The sequence below is a fragment of the Pseudorasbora parva genome, chromosome 3 (assembly GCF_024679245.1).
Source record: "Pseudorasbora parva isolate DD20220531a chromosome 3, ASM2467924v1, whole genome shotgun sequence".
Lineage (NCBI taxonomy): Eukaryota > Metazoa > Chordata > Actinopteri > Cypriniformes > Gobionidae > Pseudorasbora > Pseudorasbora parva.
The window spans coordinates 58,140,126-58,162,287 of record NC_090174.1 but is presented as its reverse complement, the minus strand read 5'-3'; the positions used below and the strand labels follow the sequence as shown (position 1 = coordinate 58,162,287).

Below are 22,162 nucleotides of genomic sequence, written 5' to 3'. Positions count from 1 at the left end.
CAAAGGTTCTTTGTTTTAAACATGTTTATGTGTGTTTTACAGCGACTGTTATTCTCATGCGGTTGTAAATGTACCAACCTTTTTCAAAAGAACATTAACATTGCTACAAAACCAGACATATTAAAATCTCATCCACCCCGAGCAATAGCTCCTTCATAAAATATCCACAAACAGGTTTTAAACTGCCAATGGGAGGTGAAAATAACTGAAGAGGTGCTATAAAAACGCCTCGCTGATGTCATAATCTCAGGAGCCAATAAAAGACAGCCAGCAGACATGAGCCAAGTGCAAAAAGCCATGTAACTGTTCCCGGCGGTTAGTAAATGTATGCATTGTCTTTTGTCTTATATGGCCGCACGGACACTAGCATTTCCAGTGCGGTCTGTAAAGAATGTTTGATGTATCGTTTGTTTCAGCACACAGAGACCAACATCGACAGACAACACAGCGGACGGACGGATGCTTTAGTGACATACCTGTGACACAGTGATGGTGCTTCCCTTCCCCTAAGGGCACAAAAAGAAGGGGCTTTTTTTACAGTAACGACTCCTGTACATCCGTTACACAAACAACACCCGCTCCCATTAAACAGGCTGAAGAAAGGATAGACGTTCATCATAATGTGTGCCTAGTTCAGTTGAGCGCAACAGTCGGCCTCTGGAAGTACGAATGCCATTCATGTTTTAAACTGAAGGTGGAAATAAATTTGGTGTGGGATTTACTTTTAAACTGTTTTCACTCGCTTAGAAATTGCTAGTAATTCTCAGATATAATTACAAAGAAACTGCAAGTGACACATTGATTTAATGTAAAACCTAACCTAATAATCTTTATTTACCATTTTTCTTTGCTTCCATGTCTGTGATTTCTACTTAATGTTGTTTCTAATTGCAGAATGTCTACATTACCTACAATCCTGAAGTAATAACCTAAAAACTATTAATAAACACTTCTTAATTGAAATAAAATATAAATATTCGATAAAAAACTAAATGAAAATTCAATGTTAAGGCTAAAGTTACTAACTGAAATAAACTAAAACTGAAATAAAAATAACTGAAAACTATAAAAAATGTACTACTAAAAACTACTAAAAAACTACACAGAATTTAACTAAAATGTAAAATAATATTAATAATTGAAAATATTAATGATATGGAAGCTTGTTTTTGCAACTAAATAAAAAATAAAAAGTAATTGCAACATTTTATCTCACAATTCTGACTTTTTTTCTCCTTTGCAAGTTAACATCTTTTTTTTCTCTGAATTGCACGATATAAACTCACAATTGTATGTTATATAGTCATTATTGGCCGATATAAACACAATTTTGAGAGAAAAAGTCCAAATTGTGAGATAAAAATTCACAATTATCTTTTAAATAGTTTTATTCAGCAGCGGAAACAAGCTTCCATTAATGGAAACTATAATAGTATATAAATAATACAAAAATAACACGGTCTACCAGTTTCATGCAACTACATTTCAGTTAATTTATGTGTCATTTAGGGGTGGATCTATCCATAAAAAAATGTGTGTAAGAAGACTTCATGATTTGGATTTCTTGTTGTCCAGAAGTAATGATTAGTGATTAGAGTAAACAGAGTGGAATATACAAATCTGCACGTATATCTCTATAGTTTACTTGCTTGCTGAGGCTGAGACTAACTAGCTACCTACTCAACGTTAATATGGGAAATTCTATCATAAAAATCAGTCGTTGTGTTTTCTGATAAGACACAACCACCAATTGAATTGAATAAATTGTTGGTCCAACTTTATATTAAGTGTCTTCAACTACTAGTATCTACTAACATTTGATGTAAAGGTGCATTTAACGTCATGCCGTAATTACTGCAATTATGACATTTTAACTTGTAAAAAGTAATCACGTCCTCGTAGAGCTCATAAATGCAACTCGTAAGCTGGGAATTTTCTGAGAGCACCTACTTGTAACAAGTGACTACTTTCGTTGTCATTAAGGAAACTGGATGTGCTCTTTGATACTAATCTTTCATTTGAAAGCCACATTTCTAGCATTTTTCCATTTTTAAAATATATCTTAATTACGACATATGCTTTCAATGACATGCTGAACAGTTCGTTCATGTCTTCATGAGCTCAAGGCTAGATTATTGTAATGCTCTACTGGGTGGCTGCACTGCTCGCTTAATAAACAAACTCAAACTAGTCCAAAACGCAGCAGCTTTAGAAACCAGGAAGTATGATCATATTAGCCTGGTTCTGTCAACACTGTACTGGCTCCCTATTAAACACTGCATACATTTTAAAATCCTGCTTATTATTTACAAAGCCCTAAATTGTTTACCTCCCTAGTACTTAAGCGAGCTCTTAACACATTATACTCCATCACGTCTATTGCGGCCTCAAAACTCTGGCCAGTTGATAATACGTAGAATATCTAAATCAACTGCAGGCGGTCGATCCTTTTCCTATTTAGCACCTAAACTCTGGAACAGTCTTCCTAGCATTGTTCGGGAAGCAGACACACTCTGTGAGTTTAAATCTAGACTGAAAACGCATCTCTTTAACCTGGCATAGTCATATGACAATAACATTTTTATGATTCAAATCCGTTAAAGGATTATTAGGCTGCATAAATTAGGTCAACTGGACCCAGGAACACTTCCTATAACACTTGATGTCCTCGTTTTATCGTAAGAAGAAAGGCATCTACGCTAATATTAGTCTCTGTGTTTATCCCGAGGTTTACTATAGTCAGCCGGATCCGAGCCGTATCCAGATCAGATGGAGGACCTTCTCCTAGACACGACCAACTCATCCCTGAAGTTTCTGCAGAGATTGTGTCAACTAAACTCTTCCCTGTGAAGGCCTCATCTCACATCATCCAGTGGCACTGATCCTAAAAAAAACGTCTCCAGCGTGACGACTGATCTTCAACCAGATGGAAGAACTGGACAAATATTCTGAATGTTCGGATCTAATATGACTTCTGACTTGTAATGTTGCCTGAATCATAATCATACACTGTTTGTTCTCTGCCCCGAGGAGAACTGGCCCATTGACTGAGCCTTGTTTCTCCAGAGGGTTTTTTCTCCATTCTGTCACCTGAGTGAGTTTTGGTTCCTTGCCACCATCGCCTCTGTCGCCTTTGGCTTTTGGCTTGCTTAGTTGGTGACACTAAATATTAAACTATATTACTGATCTACCTGCATTGACACCATCATATGAGAATTAAACTGAGCTGGATGATAACATCACTGTTTTCTCTATAGAGCGAATCAAATGTTGTTGCATTATTTTCCTGCTATCACTGTAAAGCTGCTTTGAAACAATCTGTATTGTAAAATGCACTATATATATAAAGGTGACTTGACTAGTAGGTAAAGACACCTCATATACACTGGGACCAAATAGTTTGCAATTCTTTATGGTTTTAGTAACTCACAACAGCACATGTTTTTATAATAAAAAAAGCAATGGGAAAAATACTTCCAGGATCCGTGCTGCAGAAAACCGTGCGCTCGCTGTTGCGCTCTAAATCACTTCACGCTTATTTCGAGATGCTGTGCTTCTTCACTTGTATTCTGAGCCAAATTCTCTGCACCTTCACAGTGTCACAGACCACCTCTAACAAATGTGTTAGTGATTTTGCTCAGATTGTGAATAAAATCTCCTCTTGTTTCACAGCCGAAGGCTCGACTACTGCTGACTTCAACACTCACCTGTGACACTGTGATGGCACACTTCTTCGCCAGCTCCTCTTTGGCCTCCTCGCTGGGATACGGGTTACTGAGGTGAGAGTAGAAATACTCGTTCAAAATCTCTGTCGCCTGTTTGCTAAAGTTGCGCCTTTTCCTCCTGGAGAAGTATAAAACAGAAAAAGAGAAATCATTGGTATTGTTAGATCCTGAACCATTTCAATATCTTTACATACTAAAGCTTATTAAAGTGTGATTTTCACTAGCAACGGCACAGAATTGCATAAATAATAATTGTTTCCAATTTTGTTAACTAGTTAGCATGACCCCCTGCTGGTAAATGCTGTAACTACACCGCAATGCATGAATGTACATTATTATATTAGGACCGTGATGTGGCCCAAAACAATTGATTTGATAACCCTGTAAAGTCTGATATGTGAAATAATAGTCTGAGAAATAATCAGAATAAAAAAAGTTGCATTATGTATTTTCGGTTGCACTTTATTGTACAGTATGTGTACTAACCTAAGAATGTACTGGGTAACTACATGGGTTAGGTTTAGAAGAAGGTTCAGTGTTAGTACCTATTTATTACCCAGTTATTGTAATAATTATCATAGTATTTACATGAGGAACAGGACTGTAAAATCAAGTGCCTCTGTGATTTTTTTGTTGAGTATCATATTTAATGCATCCCTTTATGGCTCATATAATATAGTGAGAACATGGATTTCATACCTGAGAAGCAAAGAAACATCCCAAACTGAGCAAGCATATTTAATCTACTGCAGTTGCTGATATTTAAATGCCCATAAAGTAAGATGCAATTTTGATGCTTGCAAAGTAAATCAGTGAGATCTGTATTACAGTATGGCAGAAACTTTGATAAATGCACTTAAATATCAGACGTCACTCTATATCTGATATAATATGTTTTATAATATGTTTTATTATCAAAGCGTAGCATTTTCAAAACATATAATGCAATGACGACTGAGAGATGGACGAATAAATGTTCCTCAAAAGCCTAATGATCATATTGATACTGATACTGAACAGGCTTTTCACAAAGTTTTGATCTTGCCTTAGCGATTTGTGTATGAAACGTGATACAGTAGGCTTTATAGGGTTAAATAAATAAATGGCGCTAGATTAAATCTGCCCTTAGCAGCAACTCTCACTGTCTTTATGATGTCATCACTGAGCCCACCAATTGCTGTCTGCTTCATTTGCATTCATTCGAATAATTTGAATGAATCATTTGAATAATTCTCAAATGAGCAAATTTAAGCATAATTTACTCCTAGCTTTAAGTAACTCATGCCCTTGCAAGCCAACCGGAACTAATTGGCAAATTTCCTTTGCCCACCCAACTTAATCTTCTGGCAGTTTAAGCTCAATTCTCCAGAGGATTCACAAGACCTTAAATATTACCACATCACCCACTCATTCACACATGCCACGCTTTCAGCACATCGAGTACAATGAGAAACATACCCACACTAAAACACCTACATGTGCAAAAACACAGACACACCACCAATAATCATTTTTCTTTATTATGTAAATGCTTTTTTATCCAAAGTAAGTTACAGTGCATTATTAGTAGGACAGTTTCTCTGGGGCAAAAAAAAGATGCTTGAATTTACTAGCCAGTTTTGTGCTTTGTATTTTAGAGCAAACACCTGGGGCTTATTCATGAACCACCTACAATCCATGCATTATCTACTATACTGATGTGCTCAAAGCCAGATATATGTTTGGAAAGGAAGTGACATATTCTATGGAGCCCCTAAAAGGACATGCTGATTGGAGAAAATTAGTAGCTGGGAGAACAAAATATGTTCCAATTAGTGCTTTCAAATTGATTAATAATGATTATTTGCATCTAATATAAAAGTTTGTTTATATTGTGTGTGTGTGTGTGTGTGTGTGTGTGTGTGTGTGTGTGTGTGTGTGTGTGTGTGTGTGTGTGTGTGTGTGTGTGTGTGTGTGTGTGTGTGTGTGTGTGTGTGTGTGTGTGTGTGTGTGTGTGTGTGTGTGTGTGTGTGTCTGTGTGTGTGTACACTATATAGCCAAAAGCTTTAGAACATCTGCCTTTACATGCGCAATAACTTTAATGACATCACATCCCTAATCCATAGGGTTTAATATGGAGTTGGCCCACCCTTTGCACCTATAACAGCTTCAACTCTTCTGGGAAGGCTTTACATTTTGGATTGACCATTCTTCTAGCAGAGCATTTGTGAGGTCAGGCATTGATGTTGGATGAGAAGGCCTGACTCGCAGTCTCCGCTCTAATTCATCCCAAAGGTGATCTATCGGGTCGAGGTCAGGACTCTGTGCAGGCCAGTCAAGTTCCTCCACACCAAACTCACTCATCCATGTCTTAACGGACCGACACTTTGTGCACTGGTGTGCAATCATGTTGAACAGGAAGGTGCCATTCCCAAACTGTTCCCACAAAGTTGGGAGCATATCATTGTCTAAAATGTCTTGGAATGCTGAAGCATTAAGAGTTCATTTTACTGGAACAAAGGGGCCAACCCCAACACCTGAAAACAACCCCCACACCATAATCCCCCCTCCACCAAACTTTACACTTGGCACAATGCAGTCAAACAGGTATCGCTCTCCTGGCAACCACCAAACCCAGACTCCTCCATCGGATTGCCATTGCCAGACTTTACACCACTGCATCCCACGCTTTGCATTGCTCTTGGTGATGTAAGGCTTGGATGAGCTGCTCGGTCATGGAAACCCATTCCATGAAGCTCTCTACACACTGTTCTTGAGCTAATCTAAACGCCACACAATGTTTGGAGGTATGTAGCTATTAACTCTGCAGAAAGTTAATGACTTCTGCACACTGTGATACTCAGCATGCGCTGACCCGCTCCGTGATTTTATGTGGCCCATCACTTAGTGGCTGAGTTGCTGTTGTTGCCAATTGCTTCCACTTTAATATATAATCCCACTAACAGTTGAGCGTGGAATATTTCGTAGTGAGGAAATTTCACGAATGGACTTATTGCACAGGTGGCAACCTATCACGGCACCACGCTTGAGTTCACTAAGCTCCTGAGAGCGACCCATTCTTTCACTAATGTGTGTAGAAGCGTCTGCAGGCCTAGTGCTTGATTTTAATCATTCAATGATTTGGAGGGGTTTCCTAGAACTTCTGGCAATATAACGTATATGTGTACGGTTTATTTATATACAGCACATATGCACTGTATATATATATATATATATACAAGATTTAATGTTAGACGCAACGAATCATGATTAATCTATTTGAAACTACTAGTTTCAATGTTTTTGCGTTCCCTTGCAGTTATATAGATTTGATTCGATTAGATCTTTATTGTCATTGATTAATGTATAACAAAATTGTGGACTTGCCAGCATATACATTGGAATAATAATTCAGTGCATATTACAAACCAAGGCCGAACTGCATGAAAATTAAATAAAGCGCTCATAATGTTGGGTCATTATATTGCAAATAATTTGCGGGCATCAGGAAGCTACTATCAATATGCGTGATTTTGAAATCGCCTTTGTATGCACACTTACTTTCAAATTCGCAATCACGTGTACTCAGTGTATGGGAACAGTTTACAACATAATATACTCGTCAGTGACGCTCAGGATCTGTTGTGCACCAAATCCTCCAACATCAGTCATCTCTCTTCACGTGAAGCATGAAATTTGATGTAATGTAATGTATTTGACTACCACAGCAACCCTAACCATGTCCCTCTAGGGGCTCGATAGAATGAGTTATTCATGTTCCATGCCTTTCTACACAACCTTTTTATGTAAATGAGCCATATTATAGATTGCAAACACATACAGTATGCTGGAAAAGTGCATACATTAAATGTTACACAAGTTGTTTTGGATAAGTCCTGAGTTTCTGACCTGGCGTCGAGGAAGCGGGACCTGAGGATCATGACGGCCTCACAGGTGCTCTGCTTGAGCTGCATCTGGATGGAGCTGAACTTGCGGTGGATGATGTTCACCATGCGCTCGATCTCTTTGGGCGAGATGGGTCGTGTGCGAGACTGCTCCCTCAACAGGTTCATCACATGGGTCGTGAACTCGTTGCACGCCTGTGAACCAATCAAATGACTCGTAACTGATAGTGAATGCAAAATCGTTTTCAGGGTTATTGTGGTTAAATAAAACTATTCAAACATTTCTGATTGTTTATTGAAATAAAGCTATGGGAAAAGGAAAAATCGTGCGCACATCCAGTGAAACTTTTGCAGGTGCTAGATTCAATAAAGCATAAATCAAAGTAAACAAAAAATCTGCACACTGCTATTTGCTGCTCCCAAAAAGTTATTAAAAAGGACAACGTTTCGACCCGTGTGAACCACCACACCTGACCTCATTAGTGGATCAGTTACCCAATCATCCAATAGTGTAAAAAATAATAATAATAATTGCCATAATGATTTTTATATTGGGTTGTATTATAAATGTTCTTTTTGTATTGTTAAAATCTCCTTTTTTTTACACTATTGGATGATTGTGGGTAATTGGTCCATTAATTGAGGTCAGGTGTTTTGACCTCAATTAATGGACCGAGCTATAGATATGAATGACAGTGTTTGTGCTTGTTGTTTGCCTGACGAAGACCCGTTGGGTCGAAACGTTGTCCTACATTTTTGGGAGCAGCAAATAGCAGTGTTCAGATTTTTTGTTTACCTTTATTGAAATAAAGCTGAAATAAATGATTCAATATTAGATAGCACTAAAATTTGTAACAGTAAATAAATAAAACCAAAAAATTAAAACTAATAAAAATAAAAATAAATAAAGAACTGAAAAAAAGACAAAAAAATAAATCAAATAAAAACACGTTGCACTTGAATTCAGACCTGCTCGTATTTCTCCAGCTCGGTGTGGTAGATCTGTCTAATCTGGGTGAGTTTTGCTCTGTAGTCCGAGTGCTCGATGGAGTTGTCAGCTCCGACTCCCACCGCCGCTGTTGCCGCAGCAACCGCTGCTGCCCCGCCCCCTTTCTCTGGTCCAGACACGCCCTCTGCCAGCAGCATGTTATCCAGACGCATGAGCTGAGGGTCAGGAGGGTCTTCATCCTGACTGCCACGGATACTGAGACCTGTCCCAAAACATTACATTTACATATTTATAAGCAATATTTTAAATGATCTTTGGTTATTTTCACATGCATCTTCTCTCCTAAAAATAAAGGTTCATATATATATATATATATATATATATATATATACTAGGGATGTGCAATATATTGAAATTATTGAAATATCGCAAATGTACATATCGCAATATGCATATCGCAATGGCTCGCAATATGTGAATGATTTTAATAGGCTGAGAATAGACTGGGCACATTACTGTTACTTATGTGACTTTGCTTGATGTTAAAAAGAGTTATTAAACGTAATAATTTACAAAAAACAATCATTTGCAGTCTCGTGCTGTTTGACACACACACACACACACCGAAACGTGAACAATTTGCGACACAACTGTTTCCTAAAATGCTGCTGGTCAAGTTGTAGCGATGCTTTCTTTTCCCAGAAAGAATGTGAAACACAAATGGTTTCATTCTCAGTTTTTAAATAATTTTTTTAATATAATTGAAATAGATTTTACACACTAATTGCAATATCGTATCACATATGCATATCGCATTATTTAACAAGATATCGGATATCGCATTTTTCTTCAAAATTCGCACCGCCCTAATATACAGTCTTGTTCAAAATAATAGCAGTACAATGTGACTAACCAGAATAATCAAGGTTTTTAGTATATTTTTTTATTGCTACGTGGCAAACAAGTTACCAGTAGGTTCAGTAGATTGTCAGAAAGACCCCTTTCAACTAATTGCCCAATTGCACAGTCTTAAGAGCGTGCATATCATGAATGCTGGGTCTCATTTGTTTTCTGACAATCTACTGAACCTACTGGTAACTTGTTTGCCACGTAGCAATAAAAAATATACTAAAAACCTTGATTATTCTGGTTAGTCACATTGTACTGCTATTATTTTGAACAAGACTGTATACACACATATGTATGTAGAAGTGATTGAAATATGACTGTATGACTAATGTTATTTTAAAGTTATATATAGAATCATTAGAATCTTTATGTAGATTTTTAAATAGATAAAAATTCTAAATTCCTTCTTTTGTGTTCCGCAGCATGCTGGTTTGGAACAACATGAGGGTGAGTAAATGATTATTTTATTCCTTTTAACCACATCAAAATACAGAGATGAGATGAGCAATGCAACCTTAACCGTAAAAAAAAAAAAACATTCAGACATGCAAAGATAATTTCTTTAACACCTGGACCACCCAGAGAAGGTTTCAGATAGCCAGTTATTTCCTCTCATCACTCCACAATGACTAACCGAGCAGACAGGACCACCACAGAACTGCACCCCCTCACGTCCTCAGCCATTAATGCACGGCGCAGGATTAGTCTGCCATGACACGCTGTTTATCAGAGGTCACGTCAGCGCGCGAGGTGTGTTTGTGCCAGCGCCGACTACAAGAGAATGATTGACAGTGGCAGGTCTCTTCTCTTCACTGAGGTGGGTGGAATAAAAGCGCTGTGAGCCGTTAAGATGTGCTCCAGCGGCCACCGGCAGCGATCAACTCCAACGTGGCTTCCTTTAATTCCACACCAAAGACTTTTTTGGCACTTCACATTTGATTCTGAGTTTGCAGGCATTGGAGTGGATGCTCACGTGAGCGTGGGAGAAAAAAAATGCTCTGCTGATATATATATATAGTCTTTGTCTTTTTTATGGTTTTGTCATTCTGTTTACTAACTCTGCTGAGTTAGAATATATATACACATATATACACAGAGGGCTTGAGATTAACACCCGCCGAACCCGCAGTCACTACTAGCCACTTTGGCGGGATTAATTTTATATATAATATATACGTTTTTTTTAATTGCAGTTGTTCAAAAAGGCATCTGAAATAACAAACTAAGTGCAATGTAGTGTTGTCAAAAATATTGATTATAGACGCATCCAATACTCATTTTCCACAGAATAGACACACACCACCAGTCTCTCTCTCTCTCTCTCTCTCTCTCTCTCTCTCTCTCTCTCTCTCTCTCTCTCTCTCTCTCTCTCTCTGTCTGTAACAGGGCTTGAATTTTGCCATGGGATTGCGCAAATTAAGCATCATTTTACTCATTCCTGCAGATTTTGTGCTCACACTCAAAGTGCACACACATAAAGGCACGTCTCAGCACTAAATTGAGTTATTTTTGCTCCTTATTGCACTTAAACAGTCAAATACACACAAAATGATGTCAAAATGCCGGTCTTGTTGAGTATTCAGGTAAGCCATGTCAGTTCTGTTTTAAGTGAATGTAAACAGTTGAGAAAGAAAGTGCATGTGTAACAGTGTAATGGATCCGTGTCAGGTCTTAAAGTGACAGCAGTATAATATATAATATAATATATCTAATATACCTGCTGCCACATTATAAGATGATATTAAAAATATCTAAACATAATTTGAGAAATCATTTATGTCATGTATTTTAATACTGGAGTTCGAGTTTTAAAATATACACTTTACGCAAATACAATTTCCATACGTTTGGATCACACAGTTTTAACATAAACTAATCAACTTAATGTGATTTCTGTAAGAATACTAATAAAACTGAATGTGTTTAAAATACACAAGAACTAACCAGGTTTATATATTTATCCTCAAAAAATCCAATTACTTTCAATATTACATATTTACCTCATTGAATATTGCTTCTTCCACAGCTAGCCATATATGTTCATACTATAAATTTCACAATGAATGGATGTATGCTGATTTTAAGCAATTTATGCATCACATTAAGTTTAATAGTTTATGTTAAAACTTTCATACAAATGGACAGAATTGTTTAAATGTAATTCAAATTCAGAAATATTAAACTTAGGTGTAAATATTTTCAAATCTGCACAGATCTCAGTATGAACATTTGATCCAAGCTGCAACAAGCTCTACTATTTCTGGATGTTAATAATTGACACATTTGCATCTTTTTTTCTCATTCTTTTTTTTTTTTTAATTTGATACTTTAGAAATAGAAACATTAGTGAGCAGCATCAGATGAGCAATGAAATAACAATTAATCTCTCTTCTGAGAAACATTCAGTGTAATGCCATTGTTCTGCAGTTTTAGGTGATTTTCAAGATGCTCTTTCAAAAAAACCTGAGGACAAGATTGTAAACACGCCACAGCTGCTCAGAATGACTCGAATAAGATACAGCATCCACACACACACACACACACACATTGCCCTGCAGACACACACACACGCAGTATTCATGAGGTCAATGCAAGATGACATTTAAAGCACAGCAGACAAAGGCGAACAAACACAAGATGGAAGGACTGAATATGAGAGAATCAAAAGCGTCCTGCAGGACTGCATGTTTCCTCCACAGCGTATGAACATTTGCTCTGCTCTTAATCTCATTTCAATTTCATCTCTTTCCTTTTCTTTGGTGTCGCTTCCATTTTTAATGGCAACAAAATGGTAAAGGTGGCCACATTCCCTATTCAGACCTCAGGCAAAGAAATGCTAATTCAGCACAGAGCGCATCGCATGAAATGCATCTCTCAGGCAGCGGCTCTCGGTTTAAGCAGACGTCGAATTAGTTAACGGTGACAGGAAAAAAACAAGATCGACAGAGAGGTGCATATCTAAATATATATACATAGACAAATGTATTCATAACTAGAGGGATGTCTAAAGTATGCCAAATATGTCTATAACAAATTACGGGAAAGTTTAAATAGACCTCGCAGAATCTGTGAAATGTTACTAATTTGAACAAAATAACGGGACAATGCGTGTTCATTTTCCTTTTAGTATTGTCCAGAATAAGTACTGAAACTGAATATATAAAAATGACCCCGTTCAAAAATACTGAGTGTCGTTCCTTGGATGATCGACGGCTGTTTTTTTGTTTTGTGAGGGTTGTTCTTGAGTCCCTTCAAATCCGAAAAATCCTCCCAGTCCTGCAAATTCTTCAGTTTTCAGCATCTTCTGCATATATGAACCCTTTCCAGCAATGACTGTATGATTTTCAGATCCATCATTTCACACTGAGGACGTTCGAGGGACTCAAACACAACTATTAAAACGGTTCAAACATTCACTGATGCCTCAAAAGGAAACAGGGATTGGAAGATCAGGGTAAATTATATTATTTTGTCTTCTGAGAAAAAGGGCAATGAAAAAAATGTTATCTTTAAACAAAATAAGAAAAATGTACACATCTCAGAATGTACTCCCTCAGAATCTCATAATCATACATCCACAGCTGGAAAGGCCTCAAATATGATACTTGAAGGCCAAAGCATTTGCAGGACCTGGAGGCTTTTTTCTGAAGAACACTGAGCCGTTTAACTGATCAGGACAAACAAGAGACTAAAGAAAAAATACTGTGCCGGGTGTCTGATAGGACCCACAGAGAGAAAATATGTTGTGTCAGATCGGCGTTGTGTGTGTGGCAGCTCTTAAAGTGACAGCAGCCTAATAAACCCGCTGATGTGATGTCTGTCATTAATGACAATCATCGAACGGAAGAAAGAGAAAATCACTCACTGCTCTTGACTGAATAATAACGTTTGTGGCTTTAATGTTTCATTTATGCCGTGAAGACTGTGAAAACTCAATCAATTAAAAAGGCATTCTTAGTTCAATTTTAAAGGCACGGCCCTGCTTTAAATGGGTTATCAAAGGTTTATTGTTAAAAAGATGGAGGTGTTTCTGTATGTCCTCCTCCTCTGTTTGCCAGTGAAACGAGATGCTGATGACAGACCGAGGCCTGACTGCGAGGAAAGCGGCATTTACTGTGAGAAATGTGCAGTATGAAATCATGCATGTAATGCACATACTTTACTTTTTATATGGCCCCACTTTATATTAGGTGGCCCTAAGTACTAAGTACTTACATACAAAAATAAGTACAATGTACTTGTTGTGTTCAAATTGTATTGCAAAACAACTTTGCTGATATTGAGATGGGATACGGGTAGAGTTAAGGTCAGGTGTGGTGGTGTGGGTCAGTTTAAGGGTAGAGTTAGGGTCCAGTGTGGCTGTGTGGGTCAGTTTAATGGTAGAGTTAGGGACAGGTGTGGTGGTGTGGGTCAGTTTAATGGTAGAGTTAGGGACAGGTGTGGTGGTGTGGGTCAGTTTAAGGGTAGAGTTAGGGACAGGTGTGGTGGTGTGGGTCAGTATAAGGGTAGAGTTAGGGTCAGGTGTGGTGGTGTGGGTCAGTTTAAGGGTAGAGTTAGGGACAGGTGTGGTGGTGTGGGTCAGTTTAAGGGTAAAGTTAGGGTCAGGTGTGATGGTGTGGGTCAGTTTAAGGGTAGAGTTAGGGTCAGGTGTGGTGGTGTGGGTAAGTTTAAGGGTAAAGTTAGGGTCAGGTGTGGTGGTGTGGGTCAGTTTAAGGGTAAAGTTAGTGACAGGTGTGGTGGTGTGGGTCAGTTTAAGGGTAGAGTTAGGGTCAGGTGTGGTGGTGTGGGTCAGTTTAAGGGTAGAGTTAGGGTCAGGTGTGGTGGTGTGGGTCAGTTTAAGGGTAGAGTTAGGGACAGGTGTGGTGGTGTGGGTCAGTTTAAGGGTAGAGTTAGGGTCAGGTGTGGTGGTGTGGGTCAGTTTAAGGGTAAAGTTAGGGACAGGTGTGGTGGTGTGGGTCAGTTTAAGGGGTAAAGTTAGGGTCAGGTGTGGTGGTGTGGGTCAGTTTAAGGGTAGAGTTAGTGACAGGTGTGATGGTGTGGGTCAGTTTAAGGGTAGAGTTAGGGTCAGGTGTGGTGGTGTGGGTAAGTTTAAGGGTAAAGTTAGGGTCAGGTGTGGTGGTGTGGGTCAGTTTAAGGGTAAAGTTAGTGACAGGTGTGGTGGTGTGGGTCAGTTTAAGGGTAGAGATAGGGTCAGGTGTGGTGGTGTGGGTCAGTTTAAGGGTAGAGTTAGGGTCAGGTGTGGTGGTGTGGGTCAGTTTAAGGGTAGAGTTAGGGACAGGTGTGGTGGTGTGGGTCAGTTTAAGGGTAGAGTTAGGGTCAGGTGTGGTGGTGTGGGTCAGTTTAAGGGTAGAGTTAGGGTCAGGTGTGGTGGTGTGGGTCAGTTTAAGGGTAGAGTTAGGGACAGGTGTGGTGGTGTGGGTCAGTTTAAGGGTAGAGTTAGGGTCAGGTGTGGTGGTGTGGGTCAGTTTAAGGGTAGAGTTAGGGTCAGGTGTGGTGGTGTGGGTCAGTTTAAGGGTAGAGTTAGGGACAGGTGTGGTGGTGTGGGTCAGTTTAAGGGTAGACTTAGGGTCAGGTGTGGTGGTGTGGGTCAGTTTAAGGGCAGAGTTAGGGACAGGTGTGGTGGTGTGGGTCAGTTTAAGGGTAGAGTTAGGGTCAGGTGTGGTGGTGTGGGTCAGTTTAAGGGTAGAGTTAGGGTCAGGTGTGGTGGTGTGGGTCAGTTTAAGGGTAGAGTTAGGGTCAGGTGTGGTGGTGTGGGTCAGTTTAAGGGTAGAGTTAGGGTCAGGTGTGGTGGTGTGGGTCAGTTTAAGGGTAGGGTTAGGGTCAGGTGTGGTGGTGTGGGTCAGTTTAAGGGTAGAGTTAGTGACAGGTGTGATGGTGTGGGTCAGTTTAAGGGTAGAGTTAGGGTCAGGTGTGGTGGTGTGGGTCAGTTTAAGGGTAGGGTTAGTGACAGGTGTGGTGGTGTGGGTCAGTTTAAGGGTAGAGTTAGGGTCCGGTGTGGTGGTGTGGGTCAGTTTAAGGGTAGGGTTAGGGTCAGGTGTGGTGGTGTGGGTCAGTTTAAGGGTAGAGTTAGGGTCCGCTGTGGTGGTGTGGGTCAGTTTAAGGGTAGAGTTAGTGACAGGTATGGTGGTGTGGGTCAGTTTAAGGGTAGAGTTAGGGTCCAGTGTGGCTGTGTGGGTCAGTTTAAGGGTAGAGTTAGGGTCCAGTGTGGCTGTGTGGGTCAGTTTAAGGGTAGGGTTAGGGTCAGGTGTGGTGGTGTGGGTCAGTTTAAGGGTAGAGTTAGTGACAGGTGTGATGGTGTGGGTCAGTTTAAGGGTAGGGTTAGTGACAGGTGTGGTGGTGTGGGTCAGTTTAAGGGTAGAGTTAGGGTCCGGTGTGGTGGTGTGGGTCAGTTTAAGGGTAGGGTTAGGGTCAGGTGTGGTGGTGTGGGTCAGTTTAAGGGTAGAGTTAGGGACAGGTGTGGTGGTGTGGGTCAGTTTAAGGGTAGAGTTAGTGACAGGTATGGTGGTGTGGGTCAGTTTAAGGGTAGAGTTAGGGTCCAGTGTGGCTGTGTGGGTCAGTTTAAGGGTAGGGTTAGGGTCAGGTGTGGTGGTGTGGGTCAGTTTAAGGGTAGAGTTAGTGACAGGTGTGATGGTGTGGGTCAGTTAAAGGGTAGAGTTAGGGTCAGGTGTGGTGGTGTGGGTCAGTTTAAGGGTAGAGTTAGAGACAGGTGTGGTGGTGTGGGTCAGTTTAAGGGTAGGGTTAGGGTCAGGTGTGGTGGTGTGGGTCAGTTTAAGGGTAGAGTTAGTGACAGGTGTGATGGTGTGGGTCAGTTTAAGGGTAGTTAGTGACAGGTGTGGTGGTGTGGGTCAGTTTAAGGGTAGAGTTAGTGACAGGTGTGATGGTGTGGGTCAGTTTAAGGGTAGAGTTAGTGACAGGTGTGGTGGTGTGGGTCAGTTTAAGGGTAGAGTTAGAGACAGGTGTGGTGGTGTGGGTCAGTTTAAGGGTAGGGTTAGGGTCAGGTGTGGTGGTGTGGGTCAGTTTAAGGGTAGAGTTAGTGACAGGTGTGATGGTGTGGGTCAGTTTAAGGGTAGTTAGTGACAGGTGTGGTGGTGTGGGTCAGTTTAAGGGTAGAGTTAGGGTCCACTGTGGTGGTGTGGGTCAGTTTAAGGGTAGAGTTAGTGACAGGTGTGATGGTGTGGGTCAGTTTAAGGGTAGAGTTAGTGACAGGTGTGGTGGTGTGGGTCAGTTTAAGGGTAGAGTTAGGGTCCAGTGTGGCTGTGTGCGTCAGTTTAAGGGTAGGGTTAGGGTCAGGTGTGGTGGTGTGGGTCAGTTTAAGGGTAGAGTTAGTGACAGGTGTGATGGTGTGGGTCAGTTTAAGGGTAGAGTTAGGGTCAGGTGTGGTGGTGTGGGTCAGTTTAAGGGTAGAGTTAGAGACAGGTGTGGTGGTGTGGGTCAGTTTAAGGGTAGAGTTAGGGACAGGTGTTGTGGTGGGGGTCAGTTTAAGGGTAGAGTTAGGGTCAGGTGTGTTGGTGTGGGTCAGTTTAAGGGAAGAGTTAGGGTCAGGTGTGGTGTGTGGGTCAGTTTAAGGGTAGAGTTAGTGACAGGTGTGGTAGTATGGGTCAGTTTAAGGGTAGAGTTAGGGTCAGGTGTGGTGGTGTGGGTCAGTATAAGGGTAAAGTTAGGGTCAGGTGTGGTGGTGTGGGTCAGTTTAAGGGTAGAGTTAGAGTCGGGTGTGATGGTGTGGGTCAGTTTAAGTGTAGAGTTAGAGTCGGGTGTGATGGTGTGGGTCAGTTTAAGGGTAGAGTTAGGGACAGGTGTGGTGGTGTGGGTCAGTTTAAGGGTAGAGTTAGGGTCCGCTGTGGTGGTGTGGGTCAGTTTAAGGGTAGAGTTAGGGTCAGGTGTGGTGTGTGGGTCAGTTTAAGGGTAGAGTTAGTGACAGGTGTGGTAGTATGGGTCAGTTTAAGAGTAGAGTTAGGGTCAGGTGTGGTGGTGTGGGTCAGTATAAGGGTAAAGTTAGGGTCAGGTGTGGTGGTGTGGGTCAGTTTAAGGGTAGAGTTAGAGTCGGGTGTGATGGTGTGGGTCAGTTTAAGTGTAGAGTTAGAGTCGGGTGTGATGGTGTGGGTCAGTTTAAGGGTAGAGTTAGGGACAGGTGTGGTGGTGTGGGTCAGTTTAAGGGTAGAGTTAGGGTCCGCTGTGGTGGTGTGGGTCAGTTTAAGGGTAGGGTTAGGGTCCAGTGTGGCTGTGTGGGTCAGTTTAAGGGTAGGGTTAGGGTCAGGTGTGGTGGTGTGGGTCAGTTTAAGGGTAGGGTTAGGGACAGGTGTGGTGGTGTGGGTCAGTTTAAGGGTAGAGTTAGGGACAGGTGTGGTGGTGTGGGTCAGTTTAAGGGTAGAGTTAGTGACAGGTATGGTGGTGTGGGTCAGTTTAAGGGTAGAGTTAGGGTCCAGTGTGGCTGTGTGGGTCAGTTTAAGGGTAGGGTTAGGGTCAGGTGTGGTGGTGTGGGTCAGTTTAAGGGTAGAGTTAGTGACAGGTGTGATGGTGTGGGTCAGTTTAAGGGTAGAGTTAGCGTCAGGTGTGGTGGTGTGGGTCAGTTTAAGGGTAGAGTAAGAGACAGGTGTGGTGGTGTGGGTCAGTTTAAGGGTAGAGTTAGGGACAGGTGTTGTGGTGGGGGTCAGTTTAAGGGTAGAGTTAGAGACAGGTGTGTTGGTGTGGGTCAGTTTAAGGGTAGAGTTAAGGACAGGTGTGGTGGTGTGGGTCAGTTTAAGGGTAGAGTTAGGGTCAGGTGTGGTGGTGTGGGTCAGTTTAAGGGTAGAGTTAGGGTCAGGTGTGGTGGTGTGGGTCAGTTTAAGGGTAGAGTTAGGGTCAGGTGTGGTGGTGTGGGTCAGTTTAAGGGTAGAGTTAGGGACAGGTGTGGTGGTGTGGGTCAGTATAAGGGTAAAGTTAGGGTCAGGTGTGGTGGTGTGGGTCAGTTTAAGGGTAGAGTTAGGGTCAGGTGTGGTGGTGTGGGTCAGTTTAAGGGTAGAGTTAGGGTCAGGTGTGGTGGTGTGGGTCAGTTTAAGGGTAGGGTTAGGGTCAGGTGTGGTGGTGTGGGTCAGTTTAAGGGTAGAGTTAGGGACAGGTGTGGTGGTGTGGGTCAGTTTAAGGGTAGAGTTAGTGACAGGTATGGTGGTGTGGGTCAGTTTAAGGGTAGAGTTAGGGTCCAGTGTGGCTGTGTGGGTCAGTTTAAGGGTAGGGTTAGGGTCAGGTGTGGTGGTGTGGGTCAGTTTAAGGGTAGAGTTAGTGACAGGTGTGATGGTGTGGGTCAGTTAAAGGGTAGAGTTAGGGTCAGGTGTGGTGGTGTGGGTCAGTTTAAGGGTAGAGTTAGAGACAGGTGTGGTGGTGTGGGTCAGTTTAAGGGTAGGGTTAGGGTCAGGTGTGGTGGTGTGGGTCAGTTTAAGGGTAGAGTTAGTGACAGGTGTGATGGTGTGGGTCAGTTTAAGGGTAGTTAGTGACAGGTGTGGTGGTGTGGGTCAGTTTAAGGGTAGAGTTAGGGTCCACTGTGGTGGTGTGGGTCAGTTTAAGGGTAGAGTTAGTGACAGGTGTGATGGTGTGGGTCAGTTTAAGGGTAGAGTTAGTGACAGGTGTGGTGGTGTGGGTCAGTTTAAGGGTAGAGTTAGAGACAGGTGTGGTGGTGTGGGTCAGTTTAAGGGTAGGGTTAGGGTCAGGTGTGGTGGTGTGGGTCAGTTTAAGGGTAGAGTTAGTGACAGGTGTGATGGTGTGGGTCAGTTTAAGGGTAGTTAGTGACAGGTGTGGTGGTGTGGGTCAGTTTAAGGGTAGAGTTAGGGTCCACTGTGGTGGTGTGGGTCAGTTTAAGGGTAGAGTTAGTGACAGGTGTGATGGTGTGGGTCAGTTTAAGGGTAGAGTTAGTGACAGGTGTGGTGGTGTGGGTCAGTTTAAGGGTAGAGTTAGGGTCCAGTGTGGCTGTGTGCGTCAGTTTAAGGGTAGGGTTAGGGTCAGGTGTGGTGGTGTGGGTCAGTTTAAGGGTAGAGTTAGTGACAGGTGTGATGGTGTGGGTCAGTTTAAGGGTAGAGTTAGGGTCAGGTGTGGTGGTGTGGGTCAGTTTAAGGGTAGAGTTAGAGACAGGTGTGGTGGTGTGGGTCAGTTTAAGGGTAGAGTTAGGGACAGGTGTTGTGGTGGGGGTCAGTTTAAGGGTAGAGTTAGGGTCAGGTGTGTTGGTGTGGGTCAGTTTAAGGGTAGGGTTAGGGTCAGGTGTGGTGGTGTGGGTCAGTTTAAGGGTAGAGTTAGGGTCAGGTGTGGTGGTGTGGGTCAGTTTAAGGGTAGGGTTAGGGTCAGGTGTGGTGGTGTGGGTCAGTTTAAGGGTAGAGTTAGTGACAGGTGTGATGGTGTGGGTCAGTTTAAGGGTAGTTAGTGACAGGTGTGGTGGTGTGGGTCAGTTTAAGGGTAGAGTTAGGGTCCACTGTGGTGGTGTGGGTCAGTTTAAGGGTAGAGTTAGGGTCCACTGTGGTGGTGTGGGTCAGTTTAAGGGTAGAGTTAGTGACAGGTGTGGTGGTGTGGGTCAGTTTAAGGGTAGAGTTAGGGTCAGGTGTGGTGGTGTGGGTCAGTTTAAGGGTAGAGTTAGAGACAGGTGTGGTGGTGTGGGTCAGTTTAAGGGTAGAGTTAGGGACAGGTGTTGTGGTGGGGGTCAGTTTAAGGGTAGAGTTAGGGTCAGGTGTGTTGGTGTGGGTCAGTTTAAGGGTAGGGTTAGGGTCAGGTGTGGTGGTGTGGGTCAGTTTAAGGGTAGAGTTAGGGTCAGGTGTGGTGTGTGGGTCAGTTTAAGGGTAGAGTTAGTGACAGGTGTGGTAGTATGGGTCAGTTTAAGGGTAGAGTTAGGGTCAGGTGTGGTGGTGTGGGTCAGTATAAGGGTAAAGTTAGGGTCAGGTGTGGTGGTGTGGGTCAGTTTAAGGGTAGAGTTAGAGTCGGGTGTGATGGTGTGGGTCAGTTTAAGTGTAGAGTTAGAGTCGGGTGTGATGGTGTGGGTCAGTTTAAGGGTAGAGTTAGGGACAGGTGTGGTGGTGTGGGTCAGTTTAAGGGTAGAGTTAGGGTCCGCTGTGGTGGTGTGGGTCAGTTTAAGGGTAGGGTTAGGGTCCAGTGTGGCTGTGTGGGTCAGTTTAAGGGTAGGGTTAGGGTCAGGTGTGGTGGTGTGGGTCAGTTTAAGGGTAGGGTTAGGGACAGGTGTGGTGGTGTGGGTCAGTTTAAGGGTAGAGTTAGGGACAGGTGTGGTGGTGTGGGTCAGTTTAAGGGTAGAGTTAGTGACAGGTATGGTGGTGTGGGTCAGTTTAAGGGTAGAGTTAGGGTCCAGTGTGGCTGTGTGGGTCAGTTTAAGGGTAGGGTTAGGGTCAGGTGTGGTGGTGTGGGTCAGTTTAAGGGTAGAGTTAGTGACAGGTGTGATGGTGTGGGTCAGTTTAAGGGTAGAGTTAGCGTCAGGTGTGGTGGTGTGGGTCAGTTTAAGGGTAGAGTAAGAGACAGGTGTGGTGGTGTGGGTCAGTTTAAGGGTAGAGTTAGGGACAGGTGTTGTGGTGGGGGTCAGTTTAAGGGTAGAGTTAGAGACAGGTGTGTTGGTGTGGGTCAGTTTAAGGGTAGAGTTAAGGACAGGTGTGGTGGTGTGGGTCAGTTTAAGGGTAGAGTTAGGGTCAGGTGTGGTGGTGTGGGTCAGTTTAAGGGTAGAGATAGGGTCAGGTGTGGTGGTGTGGGTCAGTTTAAGGGTAGAGTTAGGGTCAGGTGTGGTGGTGTGGGTCAGTTTAAGGGTAGAGTTAGGGACAGGTGTGGTGGTGTGGGTCAGTATAAGGGTAAAGTTAGGGTCAGGTGTGGTGGTGTGGGTCAGTTTAAGGGTAGAGTTAGGGTCAGGTGTGGTGGTGTGGGTCAGTTTAAGGGTAGAGTTAGGGTCAGGTGTGGTGGTGTGGGTCAGTTTAAGGGTAGAGTTAGGGTCAGGTGTGGTGGTGTGGGTCAGTTTAAGGGTAGAGTTAGGGTCAGGTGTGGTGGTGTGGGTCAGTTTAAGGGTAGAGTTAGGGTCAGGTGTGGTGGTGTGGGTCAGTTTAAGGGTAGAGTTAGGGTCAGGTGTGGTGGTGTGGGTAAGTTTAAGGGTAGAGTAAGGGTCAGGTGTGGTAGTGTGGGTAAGTTTAAGGGTAGAGTTAGGGTCAGGTGTGGTGGTGTGGGTCAGTTTAAGGGTAGGTTAGGTGTAAGGGAAGTGCCAACTGTGTAATTATAAATGTAACTACAGAAATTAATTACAGACGTAATTACATGCAGGTATTTTTAAAAATGCAAGTCCAATTTAAAAATATGTATTTACACAAGTGCATTGTATCAAATGATTAATTACAATGTTAGTACATAGTAGTTAAGGCCACCTAATATAAAGTGAGTCCTTTTATATTTTACAAAGTGTACATTATAAAATATCCTAACAATTGTATTGAATGTTGACATGGACCATCTACCACTAAGAAAGCCATCACAGTTAGCTTTTTTTTAAGTTGAATACTTTATTTTGAACTGTAAAAACAATGCATCAAAAGCGTTTGCTTGAATGGCGTATTTAAAATATGAGACGGTGAATGGCAGTTTTTGGGCTGGTGGTGTGTTTTTATCAGAGAATCGCTGTAGATTAGGAAGGTCTGGTGAAATCCTCAGAGACCCCCGGGAGAGAGATCTTACAGAATAAATCCCAGAAATCCATGACC

General features: G+C 42.3%; 1 protein-coding gene across 2 annotated transcripts in view; it reads right to left on the bottom strand.

Moving 5' to 3' along the window:
• pbx3a (pre-B-cell leukemia homeobox 3a) overlaps window positions 1-22,162 on the bottom strand; it is a 75,177-nt gene that overhangs the window by 9,138 nt on the left and 43,877 nt on the right. The window contains exons 3-6 of one of the 2 annotated variants that reach the window (XM_067439651.1): window positions 8,579-8,820; window positions 7,614-7,804; window positions 3,708-3,843; window positions 477-506 (exon numbers count right to left, since the gene is read on the bottom strand). In XM_067439651.1, the coding sequence (XP_067295752.1) occupies window positions 477-506; window positions 3,708-3,843; window positions 7,614-7,804; window positions 8,579-8,820 (599 nt within the window). The remainder of the gene's footprint in view (window positions 1-476; window positions 507-3,707; window positions 3,844-7,613; window positions 7,805-8,578; window positions 8,821-22,162) is intronic. The other variant, XM_067439652.1, reaches the window with a different exon arrangement.